Source organism: Eublepharis macularius, chromosome 9, assembly GCF_028583425.1.
Source record: "Eublepharis macularius isolate TG4126 chromosome 9, MPM_Emac_v1.0, whole genome shotgun sequence".
In the NCBI taxonomy this organism is placed as follows: domain Eukaryota; kingdom Metazoa; phylum Chordata; class Lepidosauria; order Squamata; family Eublepharidae; genus Eublepharis; species Eublepharis macularius.
The window spans coordinates 13,157,463-13,176,891 of NC_072798.1; the positions used below are offsets into that span (position 1 = coordinate 13,157,463).

Consider the following 19,429-nt stretch of genomic DNA (forward strand, 5'->3'; position numbering starts at 1 on the left):
CCTCAAATCCCACCGTTTTGCTGAACACCAAGAAGCTCACAGAATATGCTTGGAACAACGCTGCTTCCTTGATTCATGTTCAAGTTGTCAATGGCGCAATTATCAGAATGGTCCATGCAATCCATTCAAGGTTTCCCCCCCCCCACTCTTGTTCAGGCAATAATTTTTTCCCCTAGAATGTGAAGCAAGCATTTTCTTCAGACCTTCCCCAAGATTTTCAAGCAGCAGAATGAGATAAAGGGTCATCCTCGCAACGTTCCAGCTGCATTCGCAACACTCCATTTTTGTGAAGAAACCAAAGCTGTAAGAACTCCTCCGGCATAGCGTGGAATCCCGAATCCGGCAAGACGTTGTCATAGTAATGATGGCTGATAAATTTCCCATGCAGGTCCATTGAAAAAGGCCAAAACCCATAAATCGTTACTTCTTCACACAAGCCCAGGGCTGCACTGACTAAGAAGAGGCCAGTTGACAGTCGCTTAGCATGGATTCCTTTGCTTTTCCAAAACTTTCCAGTATCACGCAGAAAGTTGGGGTTAGCGAAGATCACGGTCTGCTTGGCACCAATATCTGCTAGGGTGTAATAAACCCGGAGTGATGGCTCAGTCCCCCCTTTCATGGAGAAGGCTGGCATATAGATGTAGCTCTGGTTGTAGACTTTAACGCTGTCCACAAAGGCCTTTCGAGACCACAGAAGGTTCTGAAACCTGATTAAAAAAAAGGAAAAAAAGATCAGAAAATATGTTGCCTAACTTGACATCTACTGTCACAACCCCCTTTCTGTCCTTAGATTTTGCCTGTAACCTTCTTCTTCTTACACCCTCTAGGTAGATTGCTACCACCAGGAATTATATTCCAAAATAGTTAATTTAAATTTCCCCTTTAATAACATGCCCAAGCATCAGGCTCCTTTGTGGGACTATGTGGGCCTGAGGACAGGAATTGGATATATAGGAAAAACATATACTCTGGGATGAACAAAACAACAAAATAATCTTTTATTTTTACAAGAAGCGTATCGGTTTCACACTATTACTTAAGCTTGATGGTTTCAAAGATAGTTATTGGTTCTTAAAGTTTCCTTACATAGACACAGATATATATATATATATATATATATATATATATATATATATATATAACGTTCTCAGGCGCGCACACAGTTTGCCTGATTCAGATAGATCAATCTCTCACTCAAATATACATAACGCAAGATCTTTTAAACAAAAGATGAAAATATGACAAATGCGAGCAGGAAACATTACCTCTACTATTCCCTAGCATAATTATGATACCGGTTGGCACATTAATATGATCATCACTAAGCAGTAACCAAACCTGGAAAAATTTTGTTTAACAGAGCTTTTCCTATATATCTTTGTCACACAACAGCCACTCAACTGAATAATGAATACTGAACCATGTAACAGGAGGTGTACTTTTCTGATTGTTGTATGTAATATTCTATGTTGTTAATGTTGTTTTCAGGGGTGATTTTGTAGAAAAAGAGCTGGAGGAACTTATTAGCATAACTCATCAGCATGTGCTACGCCCCTTGACATCGCTGGAAGTGTGTCATTAGCATAACTGATTTGCATATGCCGCACCCCCTGACATCACCCATCCTGGCTGTTTTGGACCCAATCCTGGCCATTCAGGGCCAAAATTGGGCCCAAAATGGCAAAAAGGGCTGAAAATAGCCCAAAAGGGGCTCAAAATGGTCAGGATCGGGCCGTGGGAAAGTGATCCACCACCCATCAGATGCCCGATCTGGGCCATTTCGGCCCCAATCCAGGCTGAAACAGGCCCAAAATGGCCGAGAGTCAGGTGGGCGGGGCCACCTGACGTGACCTCTTTGGGGAACTGCCAGAACTGTGTTCCTGTGCATTCCCCCTCGAAATGAGCCCTGGTTGTTTAAAAAAAATACTGAAAACGTTGAATAAAATGTAATTTAAAAAAAATATACATAGACTTTCTTTCTCAGGCAGACACACTTTGCCTGCTTTAGGTAGAATGAATGTTTTCTCTCAGACACACAGAGTTCAGGTTTCCACACAGGTTGCCTTTCTCTCAGAAATACATCAGCCTCTCAGGCTGCACACAGCTTGCCTGTCTAAACTGGAATGCCTCTTTTCCCCTCTGCTCAGTAACTAAGAACTGCAGTTTACTCCGCCCCTAGAGCACTGCTACTGTCCAATCGGATTTTATTCCAGTCACACCTCAACTCCACCCACACTTTCAGTCATCAACCAATCATCTCACTCACTCACCCCAATCTTTCACCCCTACTCTTCACCTGTATCACACCAATCATTTAAAGAAACACACACACACACTTAAAATCATTACACCTACTTGAGACATTTTTCCGGGGTTTGGGTTTCTGTGCTGGTAGTACACCTAGATAACTTTAGGCTCTGGACTCTCTGACCTTTAGAGGGCAATGTATTTTTCAAATGCAAAGCACAGAATGAGCATGCAGCAAACCTGTTGCATTCCACCACCTCGTCTCCACAGATAAACACACATGGTATAAGCTGATCCTACATATACTTGCTCAGAAGTAAGTCCAACAATGCACAGTAGGGATGTGCTAAGCTACAGCCTGTATTTAGCCTGGCTCTGTTGAACCAGCGACTCAGGGTCCCATCCTTCCACCTCAAAGCCAAGCTGTACAACATCATATTCCTCCATGACACTTTCCACTGCCTTCCCCTTTCACAGCTACAGTTACCAACCTCCAGGTGGGGACTGCAGATCTCCCAGAACTACAGCCGATCTCTCGACTACAGAGATCAGTTTCCCTGGAGAAAATGGCTGCTTTGGAGGGTGGACTTTGGGACCCACTCAGCTTGCCCAGATCCCAGGCATGTCAAGGCAGTGTCCCGGACCTGCTTAAAGAAGCAAAATACTTTGAGCTGCCACATTCCTGCTCTACGGCAGGAATAGCACTGCTGCCTCCCTTACAACAGAGATAACTGTTTTAAAGTGTTAACAGTTTTATACAGTTTTAATGGTTCTTTATCTAGGATGTCGGAGGCCATTTTATATATTTACTGCCCACACTGTTTCTCTTGTTGGCTCTCAATAAAGAAAGAACTCGGCGCTGTAGTCCAGCCTCCCTTCTCCATTAAGTAAGTTAATCTTACATGTAATTAATCGGCAAGGGGATTGAATACCAAACAATGAACTTTATGTTCAGCCAAGATGTCTCAATATCTCATTGATTCATTTATTTAAAAGCTTTATATCCTGCCTTTCAGCCGACTGTCAGCCTCCGATGTGGATTTGTCTTATCGCACGCTGATCGCTGGGTATCCAAACCGTGACTGTATGTTTGCAACGACAACCCCTTTGAGAAACAGCCAGAATACAGAATGTCCTACCAGGTACTACCAGTGTCAAACCTTTTAGGAGCTCATTTCCCCACCCACAGTAATTCACAGGTATTTTAAATAGGGCTGCCAGGTGTCCACTGATGGCGATGCTTCCCACCACTGCTCAGCTGGGCAGAGGGAGAAAAACGACTGAGAAATGGGAGCATGATTATCAGTGTCTTGATGTGCTGACATCATTCACCATGCACCTGGAAGTGATGTCAGTGTGTTACTGGAGTTGCTCTAGTATTCGGTCAAAAATAGAGTTTTGTCCAAATGCTAGAGCCTCCCCAGTGATGCAGTGACATCACTTCCAGGAGCATGGGAAGTGATGTCAGCTTGTTGCTGGTGATGTCATTATGTCACCAAGCAAAGTCATTATGTCATCAGCAAGCCTCCCACACATCTGGGTTAGTCTCCTGCTGGTTGCCAGCCTTGGGTTGGCAATGCTAATTTTAAAAAGAGAAACAAACATGGTCGGTCATAAGGGGAAGCAGGGAGGGCTGGGGATCCCTGCCTTTAAAGAGAGACCCTGTCTTAATATCAAGCTGGATGGATTTCATGGACTTCTGAAGGCCAAAGGAACTTGGGTACAAAAAGACACAGACCCTCGGGAGGGAGGAGGTCCACACAACAAATAAAGCTATTTCATACTGCAAGTTTAAAGAAGCGAGTATACTTACCCCCCACTCTAAGGCACAGTTTCACAGTAGCTAGCTGGAACGTCCACATTCTATAAGTCAAGCCTGCATTCATAACCACCTGTCTAATATGGGGAATCCAGGTTTCCATATGCTGCCGATGAGGACAATTCCTACATTTGGAGAGGTTGCCGACATCTGGTCCCCTCTTTAGTTATAGAGAAGCAGGGCTTTTTTTCAGCAGGATCTCCTAGGATCTGAAATCCGGCACCTCTGAAAAAAGATCATGTGACTGGTGGCCCCGCCTCCGGCGCCCAAATACCCCTGGGCCATTTAACTGGGTGGAGCTTCTCCCAGGCCGCCTGCTTCCCCAGCCTCTTCCCCGGACTTCACCTCCCTCCCTTTCTTTCTTTCCTTCTTTCTTTGCTCCCTTCTTTCTTTCCCTCCTTCCCTTTCTCTTTCCGTGTCTTTTCTTCTTCCCTTTCTTTATTTCCTTCCTGAGGCACTGCCACCACCTGGCTGGCTGAGAGGCAGACCGGGACAGAGAAGAAAGGAAGAGAAAACTGCCCTCCTGTGATGTCATTGTGTGTTTCCAGTGGCGTGCACATGTGACAATAGACAGGGCCGGCCCGCCCATTGAGGCCGGCCTGGCAGCCGCCTCAGGGTGCTAGGCGCCAGAGGGGCCCTGGCCCGGGGGCAGAAGCACGCCACAGAGCTGCCGGCAGCGGCGGCAAGGAGCATGTGCTAGCAGCGTGGGGCAGCTGAGCGGGCAGCATCCCGTTCAGTCGCTCTGCGGGCCAGGTGCAGCCGGCTGTGCCTGGCCCACGGAGCAACTGAAAAGGAGGGCTGGAAGGCTTCCCGCGTGCGCACCAGCCCTGCATGATGATGTCACATGCAGTGACATCATCACGCAGCCATTAAGCTGCCTCAGGTGCCGTCAACGCTGGAGCCGGCCCTGATAATAGAGAGATCCACCATCTCTTTTCCCAGAGAAAAAGCCCTGTAGACAAGTGCTGCAGTGGACTGCTGCATCTCAAACCCCTCATACTGGCAGCACCAAGAAATGCCCATCAAAGGGGATGCCTGAGCAGCCTACTTTCCCCTCCGTCCCCCTAAACAGGTATCAGTGGCATGAATGTGTGTTATATGCCATGAAATCGCCTCCAATCTATGACAACCCTATGAAGAAAAGACCTTCTAAATGTCTTTGCTCAGATCCTGCAAACTGGATGATTCAGCTTCTTTCATTTAGTCAAGCCATCTCGTTTTTGGTCTTCCTCTTTTCCTGCTGCCTTCCACTTTTCCTAGCATTATTGACTTTTCCGGAGAATCTTGTCTTCTCATGATGTGATCAAAGTATGATAGCCTGAATCTTGTCATTTTTGCTCCTAGGGAGAATTCAGGCTTAATTTGATCTAGAACCTGCTTACTTGTCTTTTTGGCCATTCATTGTATCTGCAAAACTCTGCCCCAGCACCACATTTCAAATGAACCCGTTTTCCAGCTATAACCATACTGTGGTTTCATGCCCACAGTCCCAGCTCCCTGATGGGACTTTTGAATATCAGGAGGTCAGGTAAAGAACCTATTTCTAAGTGTCCTCTCACTGACGCAGCTAGAGATGCCCAATCTTATTTCTGTCCACGTTGTCTCCTTAACTGGATTGCGAGGTTTACAAGGGAAACCTAGAAAGACGTGGCGTGGTTATATTTAGTTCAAATTTCACATGGTACCCAGTGATTGGCGTTACCCCCTCTAATTTAAAGCAGCCTGCCTGGCTGCGTCTGAGTGAACAAAGGTGGTTAGAGGAGAGGCTACTGAACTCTTTTCCCTCCAGTCATTTTTCAGCTAAGACTGGGTGGTGTTAACAGAGAGAGGGACCAGAGCGAAGAATAATGAAACTCCACCTTGTGTCCGGTGTGAGCCCCAGGAACAGTACATCTTCTTGCGACCCACAAGGGAAGTTTCTTAATCCAGTTCAGAGGGCAGGCAGGAAGGTTCTGTTTACATACAAAATCGGTTGATTTAGCAATAGTATTAATCTTGATCTCCTTGTAAACAGTTCTTGTTCTCCGCAAGCTTTGCAGAAATTGGAAACACGGACTACCCACAGTTCTTTTTCCCCTCCTAGCTTTGCACTTTATATTAGCTCCTCGTGTGACGGGCTTTGGCTTCGGAGAATGCCCACAGGATTTGCATGGAATCCACTCCCTGTGTCTTCAAATAATTTGCCAGTCTGGCACAGGAACCGAAACAGATGCAACCAAAGTAGTTTGTGGCGCCAAAAGGTCAATAACGCCGCACAGAAAGGAACGGTCTACAGAAACGGTGCCATTTGCAAGCCTCCTAGAAAAAAAAATCTGCAACTTTTCAGTGGGCACCAGGCCCAAGTCAAGAGATGAGCATAAGCATAGACAGCCAAGAGATCATGGATAAAGCCATTCATTTGGAATTCAAGTGAGAATATGGTCCATATGATGGTAAAATAAAACCCTAGTCCTGGCCCCACACTGTTGTAGACAATAAGTGAGTAAAATGGTGAATTTTCCACCTCTGTTTATCAATCTTGGATGAAAATAAACATACTTACTTGCAAATCGTGAGCCAATTCAGAACCTATCTACCCATTTGAAATAGGCAATAGACTAAAATGTCTCCTCATCCATGGCTAAAAGAATATCAAGACAATTTGTATAGGGTTTGTATGTGTTTCGGCAACAAATCATTAAGCAGCACAGGTAGTTTGCATTTATTTTCAGGATTTGCACTGCAGCCAATGAACACACGATGGCACTTCTCCTGAATATTTGAGGCTTGTGTGATTTGAATGCTATTTAATGTTTGGCTCTGAATAATAGTGATCAGCTTGATTAGAACAGCAGCTACAGGGTGAAGGCAAGGAGATCATGGAGGGATGGAACTTGTGGTTACCTGGGCCATAGTTCTGCCCTTCCGTAAGCCAGATGCAGTTAAATTGGTGATGCTCCAGCTACAGGAACTTGGAGGAGGGGAGGCTAGCAGTTCTCAAAGTCTACTACTAAGACCCAGTGCTTTAAATCCAGAAGCCACTGCCAAGAAGATCACCAAAGAGCAATCTCTAAGTATCTGGTTGCACTTGGACCATATGCTGTAGAAGGGGTACTGACAAAGAACTTAAGGGAAAGATGTAGGGATCCCCTTCCTCTGGTTGAGGAATTCTCATAGCAGTGGCAGGAAAATAATTTTTAAAAACCCTTCGGCCTCATGTGCAAGCATCTCAACACTTGCAATAAAAACCGGAAGTAACATAGAGTGGCTCTAGGAATCACCACAAACTCTATGGTAAAAGCACAGAGTTTCTAGTGATTCCTAGAACTACCTCTGTCACTTCCCTTTTTTTTTTTTACTGGGCCTGATATGATGCTGCAAATGGCATTGCACACAGTCCTCCCACTGGTTGCCAAGCAACACTAAGACAATGGTGAAGTTCTTTTCATGTTCTCCTTTTAATAGTGGAAGGTACTTGGATAGGCAAAAATCTGTTTTGGAAATCTTGATATCTGAAACAATCAGGAATGGTATTCCACATTGTGCTTGAATAAGTATCTACATTAATGGATTAATATGTTAAAAACTGAAATTTAAATATAGGCTGATCAAGTAAAGAAATGAACAAGTTGTTGAAGCTGAAGTTGACAAAATAGTTAACAAATGAATTATTAAACTGATCAATGAAATGGATTAACTGATTACGTTGCTTCCATCAAGCTGAAGAATGTCAAATTATTTTAAAAATGGAGGTCTTGCATTAGTTGATTAATTAGTTTAATAAGCCAATAAACCAAATGCAAAATTGGCATATTGATGAATTAAGAGATTGGACTGATAATTTGATTACTGAATGAATTCATAGTTTGCCTATTGTATTAAGGAAATATTTATGGGAAACTGATTTTGATGAAATAGTTATAAGGTATAGGGTTGTTTCCTGTCAATGAGAATTATTAATTGGATGTGAATTGACTGCACATATGGAGCCTTGTAATTATCTTAAATAAGAGCTTATGCAGATGGGCAGGTCACTATTTAGTCACTGTTACAGAAATCCTAAGCAATTAATTCTACTTGTAAGTCAGTCCCATTCAATGGGGTTTATTCCTAGGAAAAGATTACAGTTTATATGACCTAAAAAGATGAAAAGAAGGCTGATAAGAAGCAACTGAAATGGCACAATCCTAGACAGTTTTAAGTGCAGAAGAAATTAGTTTAATTATTACAGAGGAATAAAAAATACTAGAATAAATGAGAAAGCAGAAAGCAAAAGAACAAGAAGAAAAGATAGAAGAAAAGTCTTGCAATTAGATTTCCAGTTGCAACCTAGGGCTTTAGAAGATAAGCAGTCTACTTTGATTTTAAAAAAAAATCACTACAGCAACAGATAAAATAGATGAGATATAAAATAAACAGTTCTGAGATTTCACCTTCAAATCTTTTTATAACAAATGGCTTGATGTAAGGGATGTTTGATCTAATAATTCATTGGGAAACAAATTGGTTTTCACTAGAATAATGGATATTCTCAGTAGGGGTTGATTGACAGACCATGAAAGGAGATGTAGCTTGATGAGATAACACTGATTTGCCAGGTAAAAAGCTCCCAGCTTCAGTCCGTGGCATCTTCAGTTAAAGGAAATAGATAACAAAAACATCTCAGGTGTTGGAAAAGACCTTTCCCTATCAGAAAACGCAGAGGGCTACTACCAGTTACAGAAGACAATACTAAGTAGGGTGGACCGAAGAACATCATATGAAACCGTGATTTGCTTGAATTAACTATTGGTTAGTGTGACCATCTGAGTAACAGGCCATTCCATTAACCATGGTTAGGGTTCAGAACTCAGTGTCCGAAGCATGAATTTACCCGGGAGGGTCTACACGGCCAAAAAGATAACTACATGTTGGGTCGCCATGGGTCCACTCCAGTGTAGAGGCCTAGTGCTTTGTGCTGGCTGGTTACAGATACAACACCCATTTGTGAATGCTTGTCAGCAGGAAGTATGGCTGCAGCTGCTCCTGGGACCATCAAGGGTTTCTGCCTCCCCAATAGAGCCAGAGAAGCATAGAAACATAGAGCTGGAAGTGACCCTAAGGATCATCTAGTCCAACCCCTTGTACAATGGAGGAAATTCAAAGCTACCTCCTCCTCCCCCTACCCTAATGACCCCTGCTGAATGCCCAGAGGATGGCAAAAAACCCCTCAAGGATCCCCGGGCAATCTGGCCTGGAGGAAAAATTCCTTCCTGATACCAAAGTGGCAATTGGAGTTACCCCGGGCATATCAGAAAGGGCCACAAGAGCCTAGCACCAGTGCATCCCTTCATGCTCTCCCTCTCCCAATCGGCATACTTTCATATAGAGTCAGAGAATCATCCTTGCTTTCACTGTCCATCTAGCCTCTTTTTAAATATTTCCAAGGAAGGAGAGCCCACCACCTCCCAAGGAAGCCCATTCCACTGAGGAACCAGTTAAAAGGACCAGGCAGGAGGTGATGTGAAAGACCTCTGCCTGAGACCCTGGAGAGCTGCTGCCAGTCTGAGTAGACAATGGTCCTTGACAGACCAAGGGTCTGATTCACTATAAGGCAGCTTCATGTGTTCCACCCCTTGCCAGACTGCAGGCCAGGGTACCAGCTGGATCTCTGCAAAGGAGGAAGGAGAAAGAGCAAAGGTAATGAAACCTTCATTTGAGATGCCTGCAAGCCAAAGGCCAGTTTCACAAACTAACTGCAATCCTAAAGCCAGTTACCTCCTTCTAATATTCTGTCTACATGAGACATCTTACACAGGGATGTGCAAGCACGGGGAGATGCAATGTTAGCCAGGAAGCATAGTTTAAAAAGACAGAGCCAAAGGTTCTGTCAATTTCTCCTCTCTACACAGAGCTGGCAGAGATCCTTCCTCAAGAGGGTTTGTTCATTTTATCTTTGCCTCCCCGAAGAGGGGGTGAAATTGACAGAGCCTTCAGGGAGGCGAAGATGAAATTAACAAACCTTCTGAGGAGCAATCTCTGCAGGCTCTGTCTTTTAAAACTACCCTGATGCAGAGAGGTGAAATTGACAGAGCCTTTGGCTCTGTATTTTTAACCTATGCATCCCAGGTAACATTGTGTCTCCCTACACTTGAGTCTCCCGTGTAAGAGTGTTTTGTGTAGAGAGACTCCCAGTCCGCTGAAGTGAATGGGCTTGGACATGTATAACTCTCATTAGGGCTGCCCTGCAACTCTTGTTAGAATAAACCATGGTTTCTCATTAAGTTTGAATGATGGCTGATTCTGCACACATTGGATAATGCACTTCCAATCCTCTTTATAGATCACTTGGAACGGATTTTTTCGTTCGCAGAACAAAAAATCCACCTCAAACGATTGATAAAGTGCATTGAAAGTGCATTATCCAATGTGTGCGGAATCAGCCGATGTCTTCGTAGATTAGAAAGATACAGGTTTTTGTCAACATTTCCAAATAAATCACTTTCACTTAAATATTTCTTTGGAGTAAATAAGTGTTACACTAATTAGAAAAACTTCTGATAGCCCAAAACTATAGCCAAGAGCAAAGATTTATATGTTGAGGATGAAGCAATTAAGGGAAAGAGATTTGATCACTGTAATAACAGAAGGAATGTGGGAAGATATATTTACTAAAGGAATCTCTATCTCTATTCATCCACTGTAGCCATTTCTATAGTTCTATATCATTCAGCTTTGATGCCTGGGGAATTAGGCAAAACGAACATGATTAAATGTAGTTCCAGCTGGAAATATAGATGGCAGAATAGTGAATACAGTTCATTATCCCACATGGTAGGGATGTGAACAAATGAAAGATTATCGGAGGAAAGTTGCATCCTCTCAGGAATAATTTTGCCTCTTATTTCACTGATTTTCTTGTTCTGTTATATAAAAGATCACACAGATAAAGATGATCAAGAATTCAATTAGTACCTTAATGGTTACAGGGACAATAGAGCTTGAACTCAGATAGGAAATCACCAGAGGATCCAGCAATCCAAGATCGGATGAAAGAGATACAGCCCACATTGTACGTGTTTAATTTGATTAACTTGATTCAATTCAGGGAGGGTAGAGAAAAGAGAAATGTTAAGGGGTTTCGTGGATAATTGCGGCTGGCTTTCATTACACTGAAATATATGTTCAACATGGTCCTCAGGACTTACTGCTATTATTCAGCCGAGATTATCTTGTTTTACTATTCTGGAAAGTGTGGTATTATTTATTGTCTTAATTCAATGTGAAGTATAATAAAAAAAATTGCAAAACAAAATCCACCTGTTGCAGTAAACAATGATAAACATATATGGGAGGTGGCGTCTGTTAGTTAAAATTATGGAAGCTGTTTTGTACATTGTATGTGTACACTATATTCAATAGCATTAATAAGTATGACAGCCAATGCTTTGGCAGAGACCAGAGGAACTATGGCATGGTTGGTGGCCAGTAGCAGCCATGGGTATATAGGAATGACCATTTTTACCTAGAGGCAGGGCTTTTTTTCAGCGGGAATGCAGTGGAACGGAATTCCGGCACCTCTTAAAAATGGTCACATGGCCGGTGGCCCCACCCCCTGATCTCCAGACAGAGGGGAGTTTAGATTGCCCTCCGCACCGCTGAGCGCCGTGGAAGGGCGGGGCCATCGGCCATGTGACCATTTTCACCAAGAGCAATTTAAACTTTAACCCCCCCCTTGTTCCAGCTGACCCAAAGTGACATCATTGTGCGGTCTTGAGTTCCACCACTGAGTTCCACCACCTCTTTTCCTACAAAAAAAGCCCTGCCTAGAGGTAACCTATCAGAAAGCACGTGAAATTATTGGTTAAGCCAAGGATTTTACCACTTTTTCCAGCTTTCTGATGAGGGTCCAAAAGTGAGCACGAGATCTCCACATCACCTCTTCAGAATATAGATGAATAATTTATTAAATGCAGAACTAGACAGGAACCACATGGACCTGCCTTATAACATATTGAGTCAGTTTAGAATCAGTGATGCCCGGGTTCAAATCCCCTGTCAGCCATGAAATCCACTGGGTGACTTTAAACCAATCATTCTCTCTCAGTCTGTGTTACTGAGCCAGTCTGGAGCCAGTTTGGCGTAGTGGTTAAAAGCAGCAGGACTCTTAATCTGGAGAACCAGGTTTGATTCCCCGTTCCTCCGCTTGAAGCCAGCTGGGTGACCTTGGGCTAGTCACAGCTCTCTCTGAACTCTCTCAGCCCACCCACTTCACAGGGTGATTGTTGCAGGGATAATAATAACACACTTTGTAAACTACTCTGAGTGGGTGTTAAGTTGTCCTGAAGGGCGGTATAGAAATCAAATGTTATGATTATGATTATGATTAAAGGTAAAGGTAGTCCCCTGTGCAAGCACCGAGTCATTACTGACCCATGGAGGGACGTCGCGCTACGTTTTCTTGGCAGACTTTTTACGGGGTGGTTTGCCATTGCCTTCCCCAGTCATCTACACTTTACCCCCAGGAAACTGGGTACTCATTTTACCGACCTCGGAAGGATGGAAGGCTGAGTCAACCTTAGCCGGCTACCTGAACCCAACTTTCACCAGGATCAAACTCAGGTCGTGAGCAGAGCTTAGGCTGCAGTAGTGGCACTTACTACTCTGCGCCATGGGGCTCCTATATGATTATGATTATTTATTACCTCAGAAGGTTATTGTACATGCGACTCTGAGCTCCTTGAAGGAAAGATGGGATAAATAAATGTGATAGAGAAGAGATGATGAATGGATCCAGGGATAAACCGAGTATGACCTACTCTGAAATGAAATTATCTCACTTCCTTTTTCTTCCACACTGAACGTGGGGTGAAGTCTATGGGCCAGAGGTAACCCATCTTTGCTTTCACTAAAAATCTGGATGGCTTTCCACTATTCATTTTTAATTCAGTGAAGGAACTATAGTTTGCTTTGAGTCTGTTTCCAGCTGTTCTTGTTCTCCTGCAATACCTCAAGCTGCCCTGAACAATTTAGAGTGCTGAAATAGTAACTTTGAGGGCTGCACGAACAGAAAGAGCTTGGGCTGCTATCATTCGCACAGGAGAAGAATTTTCGAGGAAGTAGCTGAGATGAGCTACAATATTGGGGCAAATATTGCTGCAAATTGCCCCCCCCCCAATGAATCAGATTTAGAAACACAGCTGGCTTGGAGGGTATGACTAAGAATAAATCTCTATAAATATGGGAAATGGAGTACTAAAAGGCTAACAGAAGTGAATTAACAAAGACATTCAGAATGAATGATACGTATTTCTCTAGCACATTTACGTGGACACACACACATACATTTAAAATTAGTACTTGTATTTATTTAGCTATTGTTACATCCCTCAGTTCTCTCCAATGGGGATCCAAAGTGGCTTACAACTAAGGTTGCCAACCTCCAGGTGGTGGCTGGAGCTCTACCAGAATAACAACTGATCTCCAGGTGACCGAGATCAGTTCCCCTGGAGATAATGGCTGCTTTGGACAGTGGACTTGATGGGATTATAACCTGCTGAGCTCCAGCCCCTCCCCAAACCCTGCTCTCTCCAAGCTCTACCCACCCCTCCAAAATCTCCAGGTATTTTCCTACCTGGAGCTGGCAACCCTACTTACAACATTCTCCCCTCCTCCATTTTATCATCACAACGACCCTGTGAGGTAGGTTAGGTTGAAAAAGAGTGACTAACCCAAGTCACTCATCAAACTTCTACGACAGTGAGGGGATTCAAACCTTGGTCTCTCAGATCCTAGTCCAACCCTCTAACCACTACATCCTGCAGGATCTTTAAGTGAAGATATTGTATCTCGAAACCCAAAACTCAGTCTTGGGTTGTATCAAAAGGGCCATTGCATCAAAATCGCAGGAGGTCATAGCCCCTCTCTATGCTGCCTTGGTCAGGCCGCACCTGGAGTATTGTGTGCAGTTCTGGAGGCCTCACTTCAAAAAGGATGTGGACAAAATTGAGAGGGTGCAGAGGAGAGCAACGAGGATGATCAGGGGTCTGGAGACTGAGCCCTACGAGGAAAGGCTGAGGGCCTTGGGAATGTTTAGTTTGGAGAAAAGGAGATTGAGGGGGGACATGATTGCTCTCTTTAAGTATTTGAAAGGCTGTCATTTGGAGGAGGGTGGGGAGCTGTTCCAGTTGGCAGCAGAGGGTAGGACCCAAAACAATGGGCTTAAATTACATGCACAAAGGTATCGGCTGGATATTAGGAAGAACTTTTTCATGGTCAGAGTAGTTTAAAGGTGGAATCAGCTGCCTGGGGAGGTGGCGAGCTCCCCCTCACTGGCAGTTTTCAAGAAGAGGCTGGATGAATATATGTCAGCGATGCTTTAGGCTGATCCTGCACTGGGCAGGGGGTTGGACTAGATGGTTGGTATGGCCCCTTCCAACTCTGTGATTCTGTGAAATCATTTAGACCCTTCAAACATAACGATACAGGATTAGTCTAAGGCTCCGTCCAATCCAGCAGAGACTGATGGAGGATGCTGAGGTCTGTTGATGGCTCTTACCAATGATAGTTCAATGGAACCTCTGAATACCGGTTTTTGAAGGCCACTAAATGATATATGTGACCCCAGTTGGATTGGAGGTTATCTGATCTGACTTACAGACAAAAGTATGATCTGGGAACTCACCTTCCGAAGTGTTATATTGATGCATCTCAGGATAACTGTACAGAGAGACAAGGGGCATCTGGGAGAAGAAGGGCAAGGAGAGGACCCCTTGGTTGCCATTTTGACTTGTGAAAATGGTGCAGAAGGGAAATCTGATGCTCCACCTTCCCCTGCACAGCACCTCTGAGCCCTCGTCAAGCAATGCACTGTTTTGAAAGGGGACTTCCTTCGTCATACGTGTGACTGCAAGTCGAGTCTGGGAAGTCCTGACCTGACTCTCCTCGCATGTATTGTGTACTTTGGCCACGAGGGACAAAAGTGGGAGGGCGTTCGTCTCAATGGTTTATTTTCTGGGGCACCTGGTTGACCCCTTTGGAAAACAGGATCCTAAACTAGATAGGCCTTTGGTCTGATCCTCCTGATGTCCTTGCGTGTATCAGGATCTTGCTCACAACTGCTTTCCGCAGAGGCCCTTCTCATGTTCCAGCCACAAGATTCACTTTTTTGCCCGATACTAAATTGCGTACACGTATGCATCGGTCAAGAGTCTTGACTTCAGGGTATGTGACCTCATTCAGCAGTACAGCTTGGCATTCATCATACAACTCGCTCCCCCCTGATGCCAGCCCTGGTGTCCTTCTCAGGAGATATGATGCCACCGTCTGTTCAGGCAGGGCCAGGAGGATCGCAGCTGGAGGCACGTCATGATTACAGCAACTTGCAATCAATTAATTTTGCAACCTGGTTTGTAGCAAAGAAAACAACATTTCTTTTTATATCCCTTTCCTATGACATTGTGTCTAGTCTCATTTCTATAACAATCCCCCAGCTCTGACCTGGTTAGTTTAGGCTAAGCAGGATCTGCCCTGGTTAATACTTGGATGGGAGACCACCAAAGAAGTCCAGGGTTGCTACACAGAGGCAGGCAATGGCAAACCACTTCTGAATATCTCTTGCCTTGAAAAACCTATGAAGTTACCATTCGCTAGCTGCAATTTGACAGCAAAATAACAACAACTACACCCACAACAAAAATGGCCTGCATACATGCAAGCAACTTTCAGAGTCTGTCCAATGGCCAGTGGCCCCCTTTGCCATTCAGCTGGTCAAGAAACAAGGCATCTTATTGGCTAGAAGCATCCCCTTTTCCAGGTGATATTGTGACATCACCAGCAATGTGATGATATCACTTCCTTTATACCCAGAAGTGACATCATCACATTGCCATGTGCAGTGCTGATTTTTTGCCCAAATACCAGAGTGGTTCTAGCGTTATGACATCATCACCAGAGGCCAGCATGTCGCCAGAGCAGATACAGGCTGTGAGCTACCTCTAGCTCCCTTGGTATTGAATTGTGAGTCATCCAAGCTCTTTTCTTACCAATCCCTAAGAGAGGAGGCAGATGATGAGTGCCTGAACCACTTCCTGTTTCCTCCTTCCCCTTCTGACTTCAGCCCAATCTTGTGCATATTCATTTAGAAACCAGATAAGCTTGCATCCTCTGGACTAGTTTCTCATAGACAGGGGTCATTTCCTAGAAAAAGAGCTGGAGGAACTCATTAGGATAACTCATTAGCATAACCCATTAACATGTGTCACGCCCCTTGCCATCACCGGAAGTGTGTCATTAGCATAACGGATTTGCATATGCCACACACCCCTGACATCAGCTATCATGGCTGTTTTGGACCCAATCCTGGCCACTGAGGGCCGAAATTGGTCCCAAAATGGTAAAAAGGGGCTGAAAATGGCTGAAAAGGGGCCCAAAACAGTCAGGATTGGACCGCTGCTGAGTGGGAGAGTGACCCACCACCCGTCAGAGGCCCGATCCGGGCCGTTTTGGCCCCAATCCAGGCTGAAACGGGCCCAAAATGGCCAAGTCAGGTGGGCAGGGTCATTGATATGTGACCTCTTTGGGGAACTGCCGGAACTGCGTCCCCCCTTGAAATGAGCCCTGCTCATACAGAACCCCTCTGGCTAGGCGTGTCAGGTTGCTGTCAGCATCTCTAGCACAAGCACATCAGTTCAGTAAACATGGCAGAGCTCAGTTCTGCACTACAGATTAGTAAGATTTGGCAGCATCGATGTTCAGAAAGCCAAGAGTGGGGGGGAAGATTACGCATTGCAATTGGGAAGCCGCCCTTTTACTTTGGAAAGGGCTCACCTCCAGCAATGCCTCCTCCTCTTAGGAAAGGCGTTACGGGAAAGGCACTGTCAATATGGTTGTAGCTGAACTTCTGTTGCCCTTCATGTTTCTTGTATTTCTGCTTCTGGGTACGGCCAGAAACTTTCTAGCAGGGGAGGGAATCTTGGGAAGGTTTTGGGAATGGCATTCATCCACTCAACTTTAGCCATCTGGTTCCTCTTCCATCCCCACGGTTGGATGGCCATCTCTTCAGTGATGTCATACTGACATCTGGATTCACTAGCACATACTGGCAATAGCATCGTACTGTCCCAGACAATTCCAAATTCAAGTCAATCAGGAATGTATTAAAGCACTAAACTGGTGCCAAATTTTCTTATGCTTTGTTCTTGTCACTTTTTAAAAAAAATCTTCCCAGTGTTTCTGGCCTTAAGAGACCCTTCTCTGCAGTCTAATCTTTGCATATATTAAGGATAGGCAATGCAGGTGTCCAGTGTGCCTGAGCTAAAATGCAATTTGTTCTTGAGCTCTCAGCAGTTCTTTTCTTTAAAAAGTTGACCCACAAAAAAACCTCTCTACTTAACTGCGGCAATAAATGTTCAGTGGCCAAAGTTTAGCAGGGAAAGAAAGGCTTTTAATAATAACAACAACAACATTCGATTTATATACCGCCCTTCAGGACAATTTAACGCCCACTCAGAGCCGTTTACAAAGTATGTCATTATTATCCCCACAACAAAACACCCTGTGAGGTGGGTGGGGTTGAGAGAGCTCCAGAGAGCCGTGACTAGTCCAAGGTCACCCAGCTGGCTTCAAGTGGAGGAGTGGGGAATCAAACCCAGCTCTCCAGATTAGAGTCCCGTGCTCTTAACCACTACACCAAACTGGCTTTTGATGCATTGCTGGTTTCAGTCTGTTTTCTTTCTAAATTCCATTATTTCCAGTCACTCCATTCCTTCGCTTCCAAGCTGAAGCACGATTTCCTGGACATGTGTCCAGAAAAGGGAATTTCAAACATTCTTGTATGCCGATACTTAGAGATCAGGGGGCTGGTCATGTTAGTCTTTTGTAGCAAAATCTAACAGAGCATCTTAAAAACTAATGACATTTATTCCATCATGAGCTTTTTTGAGTCAGAGCTCACTTCCTCAGATACTTGTTGGAAAGAAATCATTTTGGAGAATTGTATAAGAGATTTTATAAAAGATTTTATAAGAAAATTTCATAGACAGTCACAGCATAGTGGTTAAGTGGTTGGGTTGCAAATCAGCACTCTGCTGGTTGGAATCCCACTACTGCCATGAGCTCAGCAGGGGCCTTGGGTAAGCCCTTCCTCTCAGCCCCAGATCCCCAGCTGTATTGTGGGGATAATAATAATACTGCATTCACCGCTCAGAGTGGAACACTGATCTGTCTAGAAGAGCGGTATAATCACACTGTTATTATTATTGTTGTTGTTATGAAAATCACAGAAGTGGGGGATGAAGTCCGCTCAGTTTGGAACAAACTTGAACGTTCATGTTTTGGTATATCATAAGATTATGATACTGGTTTATCATTTGGAAGGAAGGATTTCCAACCTAGCACATCAGCATGGCTGTGTAAACCACCTAGAAACTTCACAATAAACTTCCAGTTTACATTGTTGTGGACAGGAAGTGGCTCTCATGCCACCTAGGAACATAAGAAGCAGGTCAAGAAAAGAGGTGCTACTGCTTTTCCGCATGCTCAACTTGTTCCTGATTTTCTTAGTAGTCAATCCAAAAGCATTGAAATCAGTTTGGATACAGTACTTCTGCACATCTGCCCTCCTTTTGCAGTTTTACAGTTGTGAAGTCAGTTTATTTTTTTCCTCATATGCCTTATATAATCAGGATTTTCAAGCAAGGGTGCTGACCTCATCAGCAGAACCATTGGTGATGTCACACCTTTTTACTTTTTCCAATGCTTCTATTGCTATATCAATATAAGGGCTGATTTTTTAAAAAAAGATAGAAAATGAACACACTGCCAGTCTTTGCTTGGGGAAGCCTAAAAGGGGAGCTGCTCTGCCACCCATAATTGAGCCCCTTCCCCTCCCGTGGTCCAAACCAGAGATCTCCACCCAGGCTGACACAGGGAGGCACCAGCGGGGCAAACCAATCTCTGGGGGGGGGGAGGTGAAGCCCAGAGCAGCTACATCTATGTGCTTTTCAAACTGCACTGTTTTTTCTGGCCATCAGGACTTTTGCAATTTTTTTTGTTTAAAAACCCATCAATTCCATATAACTATATTGTCCTACCATTGTAATAATAGCTGTGGGACCGCCTGTCCCACTGCCACCCACTTTAAACCTCCCTCCTCAGGTTCTGGGTTATGTAGGTAGTTCAGGGCACAATTTAGTCACAGTTCACCACCTGTCTAGTCCCAAATCATTAGGCAGACAGCCCTGACCCAAACCCACACTGGGTTCCCTCTCTCCTCTTCTCATGGAGTACATCAGATAGGCAGCCAGATTCCTAAATGCACTAGTCCTCTTCCAGCTGAATATCCAGGTTGTTGGAGTAAGGGAACTCAATATGCATTTCCCTTATACTCTGCCACCATTTAGTTCG

General features: G+C 44.3%; 1 protein-coding gene across 1 annotated transcript in view; it reads right to left on the bottom strand.

Moving 5' to 3' along the window:
* Nucleotides 1-217: 217 nt before the first annotated feature.
* The window catches only part of ST8SIA1 (ST8 alpha-N-acetyl-neuraminide alpha-2,8-sialyltransferase 1), a 157,866-nt gene continuing 138,654 nt past the window's right edge, over nucleotides 218-19,429 (bottom strand). Inside the window, exon 5 of the mRNA XM_054989028.1 lies at nucleotides 218-707. Coding sequence (XP_054845003.1) covers nucleotides 218-707 — 490 coding nt within the window. The remainder of the gene's footprint in view (nucleotides 708-19,429) is intronic.